The following is a 13,004-nucleotide window of genomic DNA, read 5'->3' as shown; positions in this document are numbered from 1 at the left end:
GGATGGCAGGTATTTCAAGATGATCTAGGATTCATGTGACAGCTGAGAATGGAAAAAGTCACAACAAATAATTTGCAGGGGCCTGAAAACTATCCTCTTCTCAGCTTCCCTACGCAAGTTCACAGAAGAAACAGTTTAATTTTGGTTGGGCTTCTCAGATTAGCCTGGGATACAGAAACTACATAGCAAGCAGTCTAAAGAGTGGCAAAAGGCACCTTATAAAAGGCCACCTCTAACCCATGCAAACCTCATCACCAGGTTATTACACAGTATCTTGACAGCAAGACAAAGGATGAGGCAGCAACACAGAGAACCTCTTTCTTTCATCTTTCTGTAAAATAGCAAAAGATGAGAAACCAACCCAGAGCAAGAGCTGCTGCCACATGCCCTTAACTGACATTTAATTAACATCATTTTATAAAAAGGCACATGAAACGTTTCTAGGCTCAGAAGAGCTTGCAGCCTTCTCATATGGATGTAGGAACTCCCTCACCAAGGAGAACCCAATGAGAAATTCACCTTTGATGCTCTTTTATAAGTACATCATTAGGGTGAAGATGATTCTAGAGAAAGTAAGCCTAATTCAAGTCCAGCTATTCCATTCATTTTCCTTCAGTTTGTTTCCCCCAAGGGGAAGTGAGAAAGAAAGATTTTACTGTTTAACTAAATGTTGAGAATATGTGTACTGTTTGCTTCCTTTCTGATGCCAGAAATGTTCCTGTGTAAGAATTACTTCAGAAGGTGAAACCCCAAACACAAGAAAACAAAAAACAAAAAAACAACTAACCAAAACCAACTCAAATCTCTGTTTCTGTTTCCTTCCTCTCCTACCTCTTCAGAAATGGAAATATTACAAACTCTAAAATAGGGTCTACATTTTTGCCCTATAAACTTTAAAAGATAAAGCTGTGAAAAGCAAAAAGAAGAACAGAGGAGACTCATATTCTTAAAACGTGCAATAGGTTTGTCAATAGCATTAAGTACTCAGCACTTCAGTGATTTGTGGTAAATCTTCAGAGCATCTAAGACACTTGCAAAGCAATTTTCTCAGACATCCTCTAGAGGTTTAGTCTGGGCTTTTTATACAGGTATATAAAGACTGTGAGTAAAGGTCTTGCCAAGAATGCTAGAAGGAACACTGCCAGACTTAAATGTTCTTCATCTCATGAGCAACAGAAAAATTACTAACAGTTACAGCACTGTTTGTATGACCACAGCGTCCACTACAAGTGAAATCACATCATTATCTGCCATCTACTTACTAACCATAAAGCACCCAAGATAACTATCATTTCATGGTATGACTATTTCTATTGCCGTTCTGAATTTAAAAAAAATATAAAACAAATAACATCACTATGGTTACAAGCAGGAAATTATATAAATATTTATTTTCCTTTACGATAAGACTGTTGCATAAATTTGGAGTAACATATTTCCCAACCTTGGGAAACACAGACCATTACTCCTGTATCACATATGAGAAAGGTCTTCAAGAAATATGTTAAAATACTATACTTATTCTGCTAGAGACAGTGATGTTAGACCAGCATTTCAGTTTTGGGGTTTCCTTGTATTTTCTGCAGTATCACACAGCCTCTACTTAGCATGCAAAAGCTCCAACTTCTTTAAGCTTGAGAATCTGAAGAGCGTGACCACACTCTTTCCAGCCTTGCAGGAGCTGTTTTTCATTTCTTTTTCTTAGAAATTGCCGTATTCACACAACCATGAAAGACTCACATCTGCTGACATTTACTCAGAGTAGGCAAAAAGCATCCTATTATGCCATGCAAGGACAGTTGATTTGATCGACACATCTCAATTTGCGGCTTTTCTGTCATTTGCCCTCTTGGAAAACAACACCAAGAATTTCAGGAAGTCACACTGTTGATGCCAGTTTCAAACCCTGAGTGAGGCTGGCTATTAGAAATTCCATAAACTTCTAAAGAAACGAGTGTTCTGCAGGTAATTGTACATGCATGTACATATATGAGGATCTCACAGCCCACCAAGTCACTACAGCACCTGTACTGGAGAGGGAAGACACAAAAAAACAGTACTTGAGAGTATCTGTAGAAGTATAAAGAATTATGAATTTCTGTGCTACATATACATCACATCTCTCTCCAAAAGTGTATTTATCAGGGAAAACATAGCCAGCTCCCAGCTGAGAAGAGACAACAGCAAATAGCTAGCAGCCATCCCAGTGCCACCCTGCTATTCTGGCATAGCCACAGAAACAAGAGAAAATAAATGGGACAGGAACATTTCCAACAGCAGAAGCACCAGAGATCTTCTACATGTTTGTTGAGGGGTTTTTTTTAAGTAATTCAGAAATTAGTATTTGTAAGAGTGAACAGCACTTCTATAAACAAACAGTTTAGCAGTTTGTATGTTTTCGTTGACATATGACAGTTTAAGCAGGAGGTTGCTGTTTAGAAAATAAGACTTGGAATCAACTAGCTAACTTCTGTTATGCAAAGCTTTCAAAGGGAAGGAAAGACAAGAGAAAACCCGCCCAGCGGCCATAAATTACTGCCAGTTCTTGGCTCCAGTGAGATACCAGTTTCCAAAGCACCTGAGTAGGTTGAAAATACAAAGCAGCGACTTAAACCATATTTATGTGAGATATTTGGCTGCATAACACACTCAATGACAATCTGTTTTGTTGTAGCTGCCTGGGATATCCTGGGATTGCTGCTTTGACAGAGTATCTCAGAAGTCCCAGGAGCAGACTGTGCACAAAAGAGAGAGGCAAAATAAAATACCTACATTAAAAAACACATTTATAATTATCCATTGGCTATTAGCACATATTTAATCCTTCCTTACAAGACTAGAAAATTGAAGGAAAAACTGGATAGGTATAATGCTGGAAAAATTATGGTGATTTGGTAGTAAGAATAACCATAAAAACTAATAGGAAGGACAGGAAAACATTCAAGTCAGGCTGAAAAAAAAACTTGGTAGTCAAAAACTTACCAGCTGAGAGCACTGAAACAAACATTTTGACAGATATGGATGACACTGGAAACTGACAAAAAAAGTCCAAAAATAAAACCCTCTCTACTCTGCTTTCTGCAGATAAACCCAAGGACTCTCCTACTGGCTGCAATTTGCAACTAGGAAGAAAATTCCCCTCAGCAACAAGCATATGCAATACCCCAATTCAGGAAGAAAACAAATCCTTAATAGTTTTCACAGAAGCCTTTGCAATTTCATCTTGCCAGCTTATACACGATCTTTTCCCTTGCCAATGTATTCCAGAGGCACAGTGTTATGAGACCTTTGCACATAGAAATGCAATGCATTCTGAAATAATGATGTTAAATAACTTCACATTTTGAAACCAATTAAAGTTTTCCCATTTTACTTCCCTCACTAATACAAGCCCCTCTGCCTTTTGCAGAGGAAATGTCACCATTCCAGCACCTTCACAGAGGATAAAAACAGTCTAAGGTAGACACAGAACTGTGACTGCAAAGAAACTTTATTTTAAGGTAAGAGAAACCCGGCCTTCCTTTTCCACAGTTGCCACCCATCCCAAGCGACGTGGGCTTGCTGGTAGAGATCTCAGCAGTATGGACTAAACTAGAAATCTCACATACATGAATAGCCAAAAAAGAAACACAATTTTAGATCAGCAGGATGCAGCACTACAGAGAAACTAACTAAAACCATCTGAAAAAAAAACCCTAAATCCGGTCCCTTCAATATTTTCTGGCTTAGAAAGTTTATGAATTTAAAAACTCTCAAGTAATTTAAAGCTTTAATTCTGTGTTAACACATGCATTCTCCACTGCAACATGGTGAGGGGAGACTTTCCTCACAGAGAGCGGTGCAAACAGGGCATTGCTATCCATAAGAGCAGAAGGAGTTAAAATGTGCAAGTGAAGAGGAAGTGAAAGAGCTGGCAACGTTTAGGTTTGATCACATGCAAAATAACTGCAGCATTACAAGTCTAGGACTCCAGTAAAATGAACTGCACTCTTTTGGGAACAAAACTATGTGCAATAAGAATGCCTGTCCAAAGAACACAATATAATATGCTTCACTTAGCTTGAAAAACTGCCTAAGCTGCTAAGCCTTTTTCTCGTTTGCACATCTCCTGCTTTCCAGATTTCTAACATACTCTTCTCAAAGCAGCAATACCAGGACATCCCAAGCAGCTGAAGTCCCTGCGTCCGGAGCCCACCCAAGAAAAAAACGCAATTTTACAAAACAGAAAATTTGTATAAGCATCACTCCAAAGGCAAAGCATTTAATCACAGCCATAGAAGGAGTTGCACATTTTGTTTAAAAGTGGAGCTGAGAAACTCACAATTAAGGATACAGCTTTTACAGAAAAAAATCACAGCCAATTAGCAATAATGGTTCATGTACCCTCCAGCAGTGTATTTATCAATCAAAAACACAGCACACAAACACACTGTGTATTCACACACCTGCCCATCAACACAGCAATACTTGAGTATCTCTCAGTATATGATGACAAAGTGCACGAAGAACACACACTATAGCTTTGTGTAGCCACTGAAGTACCACCTCCAGCTTCACACATGGAAACCTACAGTCAAGGCCCTAAAAGGTACAAGGGAAAACTGATTCCCAACATGGAACACAGCACCAAACAAGCTGCAGGGTGCAGCCCAGAATGGCTCCAGACCACCAGGCACCAAGGCAACAAATAACCAAGCCCTGCTTTCCTCAGCCCTACACAAGCACTCCAACCTTCCTTCCCAGAGCTTGAGGCAAAACAATGGTGCAACCAAATAGCACTGGCAAAGAGCAAAGGTAGCAATACTGAACAGCAATGGTGGAAAAAAATGAAACAATCACAATAACACTTGCACTGGATGAGATGTATGCAATATGATGTTCTGCATTACACCAAAATATAAAGACCTAAATAACTGCACTAACAATTGTGACTTTTTAAAAAATTTTCACTAGCTTGAAATTACAGCTACAAGTCATTCATTTAAAGTTTACACGAACAAATATTTTAACTACCTGAATTGTTCCGCAGACACATAGTCAAAAAAAATTGAAAGGAACCCAAAGATGAAAACAGTATGGGGGAAATCACTAAACCTGCTTCATTAACTATCATGCTATCAAATCTGTAGGAAAAATAGATCTATCAACTGCATATATAAAAAGAATTGTATGTCAATTTGTTACAAAGATTTCCACTTAAGAAATAAACAAAATCTTGTATTAAACACTTTTGCCAATTAGATTTTTCATCAACATTACATCTCTCTGCCTCAGCTATTTGGTGCAAGAATTTAATTCCCAAGGCACGTCACTGTTGTGTTCCATCCCACGAAGTAGGAGAGACGATAATTTTTCTGCTCTTTCTTGAAATGACAGCACTGTCAAAGTAAGAGATTTGCCTCCTCCTCCTCTCATTTTTGGTGTCTCTTTTTGAAGCTTTATCAGCTTTCAGTCTCATTTTAGAACCTTAGAAAAGAACGAAGCTTGTCTGCAAAGCAGTACCCTGGAGAAGTGAGAGGTGACAAACTGAATAGGTAATGTCAGTCTGTGTTGAATGACAGTGTAAATGCTCTGTGAGGAGCAAGACGTTTTTAGCACACCGCACTAGAACCTTAGAAGACCAAGAAGACCATGTCAATATTTATCTTAAATTCCCTTCTTCAATGTCCTCATATACACGCATGACAGAGCAAAGAAGGACTACTGGCAATAACAGAGGTGACGCAAACTAGTGAAACAGAATTTAGTAAAAGGGGTTTTGAACAGTTTGAGAAAAAAATATTGGGAAAAAGTAGCGCTCATTTTGCGCAGCTCAATTCCACACGCGGTGCCGAGGCACGGGTCGTGGAAGCTGTTCAGGAACGTGTCCCAGAGCACCCTGGGATGTCCCAGAGCTTCCCTGTGTGGATGTCACCACATTCCCCGCCACCTCCTCTCTGTGGGTGCGCTCCAGACGCAGGGACGGGGTTTTGTTGTGTTTCATCACAGCAGTGTTCCCAAGCATATGTATATATGCGCAAAACATCTCTATTAGTAAAAACATAAATGATCAATCTGCTCCTCTCCCGGCAGGCGGTCGGTCACGACTCTCACCACCACTCTGCCTTATGCACCAGCAGATCCCTGAAGTCATTGTGCCCTCATGCACAGGATCCCCGGGACTTCCTAAAGCCAGGAGAAGCTCTGAGGCAGGTGGACTTCAGCATTCCACGTACAAGGCAGTATCACGACAGCCCGCAAGGAAAACTTTTTTCCTGCGCTCCCGTTTTATTTCCCGCTGTTTACACAAGCAGCCCGTGAGTCACCCGCTGCTCCGCGCCCAGCCCGGGCAGGGCCCCCGTCCTGCCCCGCCCCAGCCCAAGTGCCGCTTCCCCAAGTTTTGTCCCCTTGCCCAGGGAAAGGCGGGCGAGGCGCGAGGGGCAGTTCCGCCTCTTTCCGCCGCTGTGCCGCGGGAGCCTCGCCCGCCGCCCGCTCCCACAGCCCGCCTTACCTGCGGCGCCGAGCGGCCACCCCGCCTGCCCAGCGGCACCGCGGGCAGCCACCCGGCCGGCGCCCAGCCGCTCCGCACCGCCCGCCCCAGCCCCGCCAGCACGGTCATGGTCCTGCTCCTGGTCCTGCACCTGCACCTCCTCCTGCTCCCCGGGCCGCGGCTCAGCCTCGGGGCGGGCGGCGCCGGCGGCCGCTCCGGGAGTGGGCGAGCCCGAGCGGAGGGCGTCTCCCCCGGCGGTCGGGGCGGCTTGTGCGGCTTCCCTCGGCTACTTCCCGCCCCGACGGCTGCGCAGGGGCCGGGCTGGGCAGGGCCGGGCTGGGCTGGGCTGCTCCCTCTCCCCGCTGGACGGGGCGGGCCCGGCGGAAGCCACAGCGGGTGCCCGACCGGGCGCCGTTACCGCCGTGGGCGAGACGGGGCCCCGCCGGGCGCAACTCACCACCCCTAGGTTACAGGTGCTGTCCTGTCTTTCTGTACATGAGATTAAAATAGCCATAAATGTCTGTCCTACCAGCACTCCTGGCTTTTCTGTCGCTGAGTGTTGCCTTTTTTTGAGGGACACGATCATCGCTACTCCTGGGTTTCAGCGGAATGAAGGCATTCTGGTGCCACAGAAATGAACAGCACAGCACAAAAGACAGACACTTGGAGTTCGCTATTTTATTTTACATGAGAGTTTTGTTGACAGCAGCAGAGCAATTAGCAAGGCTTAACCTTTTCCTATTCAGTCATTTGCTTGATCTCAACTGTTTGATCTCACCTCACTGCCCACAAACACAGGTCTTCACGTTCAGTACAAGCCATGGAAGTGCATCGGCCCCATGGCAGCAGATTAAGGAAACATGCAGGGAAGTGTTGTACTCCTGCGCTTTCTCAACCTTTTATGATGTTCCTCCAAGGCATTGCTGCACGGAACAGAAGACCTTTACCTGGTGATAACAAAAGGATCTTAGCAAGTGGGCTTTTGCAGATCTGAAGGAGTGTCACTGTCGTGGAAACATCCACAACTGATTGCACGTTTGATGGCTCTGGGGAACCGAGTAAGACCCCATTTGTGTCCGTCCTTGGAGCTCTGGAAGGGAAACCTTAGGCAGCCAAGATTGCACGGACATTCATTCACATTTTGGGGTCACTGTGAATATGATCCCAGGAACCAGCAGAGGAAGAACAGTTGCACTGTTACCTGACAGTGACTCCCAAAGGCAACAACTTCTGATATAATCAAAATTAATATTTAACATAAATATTTCCCCAAATTTTATTAGAGCAATTTTCCTTTAGTGAAAGTAAGAGTTAATTTCTCAACCTGTGTACCTTACTACATAGTTTATATTAACATTCACAAGTTGCCAAAGGTGACATAAGGATTAAATCGTTAACTATACTAATTCAAAATATAATACCTTTGGTTTTATCAAGTAGAGGTAACTAAGTCATGGCAACTGGCTTTTTTTGTCACTAATACTTTTATCACATAGTGATGGCTTTATCAAAGTTATCTTCTTTGGGAAGGAGAATGCAGTGTCACTACTAGAAAACAGATCGTTTAGTTTTGTTTTTTGTTCAATGCTACAATTATTTTTTGTTCTTTGTCTTAAAAGGTCAATAAGGAATAAAGAAACACTGATGCTCACAGCAACTTGTGGATATTAGCTTCTGCAGGGGACTGTGAATCTAGACTCATGTTTTTATCTAAAAGTAGGAGAAACTAGAGAACATTTTACTAACATTCTCATGCCAAGAGAACATTAGTCACTGCCAAGTTTAAAAAGATGACTTTGACTCTTTGAAAAATTACACCTCAAATCTATCTGTAACATAGTTTACTTCTAAATTAACATCATATATAACTAACACTTGACAAAGAAAATTCCACATAAAACTGTCATTTATCTGTTCATAACCACTGAATACAGTAAATATAAAAAAAATACTGTAAAACATCGCTATGGTCACAGGTACCATTGACATAGCTACTAGAAGGAAGGAAAGGCAAAATTTCTTGAGTGCAACCACTAAAACAGCAGCTGGACTTGCAGAGTATTCAAGGGGGACATTTTAAGATGACTTGCTAGTTCTCAAATTTTTGCCTGTTGTTGCCCCTCACTCCCCTGCCATGCTTACAGTGTAGTTGATAACAGATTATTATATTAACTTGAAACTACTTTTGAATGAGCTTTCTTGTTCTATGAGTTGCAATTAATGTCTTCCCTTCTGGTGTCTATGTGCTCTACCAATAAGAACTAGCACTTCAAGGGAAGTGATTTATGCATGCATGGAATCAGGGTTCTCTTTGTATCATGCATCCATGACTGGCCTCAGTTCCACTAAGAAAACGACTAGGAAAACAAGCGGATTATTACAGACTTGAGACTTATGTTTCAGTTGATATTTTCAGGGGAATTTTTTTAAGAGAAAAGTATTTACTGAAATAAAACCAGATGGGGTTCTAGGGAAACATGAAACTAAGGGGGAATAAGAGGGATCCTGGTCACAGTGCTTCCAAATGGCAAAGGGTCTCTTTTCTAAGTCTCAGAGCATTCATTTCAAGTCTTTGTCAAGGTAAAAAAAAAAAACAAAAATAAACTTTAAGATAGGACAAAAGGACATGGGTAATCTTCTGAATTAAAAACATTTTCCCAGGTCTATAAGAGCACCCCAACTCATGCCTCATCAATTGGATTGTCAGAAGCACATAAATGCAAGAGCAGAGATGTTGTTTGTGAACTGCCTTGACAAGTCATTAGTAAACAGTGTGAATTTTCCCAAAAGTCACAAGAATGAGACCCAAACTTCTTTGTTTTCATGAAGAGGGGGGCATATAAAGTTCCTTTGCTCCTTTTGGATATTATATCAGCACTGTGCCATTCCATGTGAAGACAAACTTTTTCACCAGGTAAAACTATGTTCCCTTCCTGGGCACAGAAAGAAAAAAATTCTGTCTTCAAAGTATAGAAGAGCTCATTTCAAAATATTAGCTCTGCCAGTACTAATATAGTAATGCTCCTTCTCTAGTAAAGAAAGAGATGAGACATATCACCAACTTATGCAGACAAAAACTCTGTATTTTTTATAGAGCAGGGGATCATGCTTATAAGATTTCCTAAATATACTGCTGGAAGTCATGACACTACATAGGGAAATACCTGGACTCCAATTACAGAGATAAATTCTTACTAAAGGAATGAGAAATGCTTAGACTAGGCAGAGGACTATAAATTACACTCTTATTACAGAGTTGCCAGCCTGTCTAAATTGTACTGGAGTAATAAGTCAGTAGAGCAGAGGCCTAAATCGTGATTCACGGTTGACATTTTTCCTCCCTTTTCTCAGTCTTTTTACTGTATCTCCTCACTTGCTTATACTTCCTTATATGCTTTCTCTGCCTTGTAAATATATCTTTGATGATTCTTACAAAAATAATTATCACAAACAATACAGGAATGACACACAGGATCACTTGTGTCTTGATAGGCACAAAGCCTCAAGAAACTATCGCAGGCTAAGCAGTAAAGATATTATTCAGGTTAGGATTGCACACACAAACATGGCTTACACTGGGCAAGAAATCAGTGCAGCAAATAAGGTTCAAAGCTGATCTCTAAAAAAAGTTCTGATGAAGAAAGAACTGGCCTAAAAGGGAAAGGCTGCAGCTTGACATGTAAACTGTTACCTCAGTGTGGTAACAGGCCAATTCACTAAGAATTCACTTAGAATAGCATCTATGGCAAAGACTACTGTTTGTGCATGCTAATGAATACTAAGTATTTGCAGTACAACTTTAGCAGCCCACTGGGGCCTCTGTGCAGCAGGTACCAACACCAATGCAGCGTTTCAGTGAAGAGCCTTCCTTACAACCTCAGGGTCCCAGAGTCTTTCCAGTTTGTAAGTCCCTGTCACCAACATTTTTCTGGGGGATAAAATGAAGTTTATATTCCCCATCCCTCAAGGTGCTGAACACTCACAACCTTGCAGGCAGCTGAAACAATACGGATGGTTTGTATAGGGAGATATGAATGTCACAGGCATACTTTGAAACCTTGCTGAGAGTTTATTTGCGTGCCCAGTTGTGAGTATTTGTCTCAGAAGCAGTGCCATGACTGTTGCCGCTGATGAAATGGAGGTGGTGGGAGAGTGTGGGGTCAAGGCAAAACTTCCCCTGTGGACACAACTAAGCAGGGAAATCAGTCTAACCCGCCACTAGAGCCACAGCTCCAGTGAGAAATACACAACCAACACATCAGAAAGATATGGGTGGAGACATCCCGTTTAGAGTTTTAATTCTGGAGTCATTCCAGGTCCAGCTTCTCCTTAAGGCAGGACAATCTGTCATCACACAGCAGCAGCACATGTAAAAGTTCAGCTGTTCCCTCTTCCCTTGATAGACCAGCCAGCCAGAGTTTCAGCTGTTTTCAGGCTCTTTCCCCTGTTGCATCAGTCTGTCAGAGACAGAGCTCGTGTCTTTGGCTTGGCACCTGCAGTATTAAAAAGAGCGTAGAAAGTAGCTGTCCTCAGGCAGCCTTAATGACCTACACTACACCTCTGAGTGACTGGTGGCTTAACATATGAGAATAAGCAAATTTAATGTTATCTGTATTGGATAATAAGCAATGGCTGTTCAGATCACAGCACAGTTGCTGGGGTGAAAGCATCTCAGTGAAACCTCTGCCTAGGCACTCAGTGCTAGTATCTGAGAGTAACAGCTATGCACCGTTTGACACGCTTCACTAAATACACAGAAAAGCGTAACCAAGAAGTGTAATCAGAAGAGTGGAATCAAGGTGAAAGAGGGGAACTGAAATATAGCTCAAAACCTGCAAATAACACGAACAAATGACTCCTCAAACATGCATAAACATTCACTATACTACAGAAAGTCAAGCACACCTCAATACAAAGGGTTTTTTCTTAGTTTATGCTGCTTCACATTGGTCATTGCAAATGACCACCAGAGCTGAGCACAAACAATATGAGTCACAACCATATTCATTCTGAAAATTCTGATACCCTGTTTTATTCAGGGATCTGAGACCACGCTCCAACACCCATCCCTTCCCAGGACACTGTACTCTACTAACCTGTTTTGCAGAGTATGTTTGTGCAAGGGATTTGTGGTTATATTCTTTGGATTGGTAATAGTCTTCCGTCCCTTTGAGACAGTATCATGTTATCTGCCCTGTTACTGTTTTAGGCTAAAGAAGCAAAACTACCAGAACATAGGAATGTATTGGAGAAAAGGCTTGCTTGCCCCTAAGCCATTTTACATTTGAATCACATAAAATTCACAAGTTAAAGCAGAAGGACATTCTCAGAAGTTCTAACTATTGCTTCAGGAAGTCATGCAGTCTTGCCTACACCTTTTCCACAAGATGCAGTTTCTAAGCCAATTTGGTTACTTTCAGTTGTTTTTCTAAGGCAAATGCTAAACTTTGAAGTAAGGAGATGAAAAAATCTGGTCATTTGAGGAAACTGCCACTGAGGAAGGCCAACAGCTCACAGGTTTTTGTTTTTTTTTTTTTTTTAAACTTCTCTAGGAAACCATAACACAGAACTTACTTTTTATAAAACACAAACAAACATATTTAAAGACTTGAGTATTACAAAGTTTGTGGCTCCAAGAAGTTAGGATGAAAAGGAGTAGAAAAACGAAAAAGCCACTGATACCCACCTTTATGTAAATCAGTTCATGCAACATCATTTGTGATACGTTGCATAGTACCATGCACCTTGTCTCAAGTATAGTCCCAACAGGTGGTGTAGGAAGACTGATGAACACCATCAGAAATTTGAACACACTGAGAAACCAATAGCCTTTGAAAGCAAATTAAGGAGAGGATGTAACAGTGTACTGAATAAAGAAGGGTATAGAGCAGTTTGCTACCTCCCATTCTCTCCAGCTCAGGAAGCTACAGTGCATTTGGCATCTTTCAGAAAGAAAAAAAATACTTTTCTCCACAAGTAATTACACTGCAAAATATTTCATTAGAAGAAATTATTGAATCTAAGGTCAACAATACTCACTTATTCCAATCAGCAAAAATGCTGACAGGGTTTTACATATGAAGCTGATCTCTAAATATGTAAGGTAGAAATGTGGCTCAGAGTAGGACAACTTACACACTAGGGATTTCTCATGTTTCACTCCGACCATCGGATATCAGTCACTCTTAAAGGAGACAAGACTTTGGAGCAGGTGAACAGGCACCTCCACTCAGTGATCCAACTGCGGCTGGGAGGTGATGGAGCAGCTGACAGAGCCCTCGTGTGCTGCTTTCCTCAGTGGCTGCACGCCACCTGCAGAACCAATCCACCTGCACTAATAGAGATGCCAGAGTTATGGCTGCAGAAGAAGTTTCCACTCTTTTTCCAGGAACTTAGAAGTTTCAAAACATGTTTGTAAGGCTGAAAGATTTCATGTTTGCTCTCCAAGGATAAATTACTCTTTCATGTAAATAGTATTGATAACTAGAAATAATAGCTTGGATGAGGGAAAAGGGGAAGCTTGAAAACTCAAACG

The 13,004-nt window shown here is 41.7% G+C and overlaps 1 protein-coding gene across 1 annotated transcript in view; it reads right to left on the bottom strand.

The window, feature by feature from the left end:
• MCUB (mitochondrial calcium uniporter dominant negative subunit beta) overlaps positions 1 to 6,777 on the bottom strand; it is a 51,509-nt gene extending 44,732 nt beyond the window's left edge. Inside the window, exon 1 of the mRNA XM_071555987.1 lies at positions 6,491 to 6,777. Coding sequence (XP_071412088.1) covers positions 6,491 to 6,598 — 108 coding nt within the window. The 5' untranslated portion in view covers positions 6,599 to 6,777. The remainder of the gene's footprint in view (positions 1 to 6,490) is intronic.
• Positions 6,778 to 13,004: the final 6,227 nt, after the last annotated feature.

Source organism: Pithys albifrons, chromosome 5 (assembly GCF_047495875.1).
Source record: "Pithys albifrons albifrons isolate INPA30051 chromosome 5, PitAlb_v1, whole genome shotgun sequence".
NCBI classification, from domain to species: Eukaryota; Metazoa; Chordata; class Aves; order Passeriformes; family Thamnophilidae; genus Pithys; species Pithys albifrons.
Note: the sequence above shows the minus strand (reverse complement) of the source record. Positions and strands in the feature narration are given on the sequence as shown.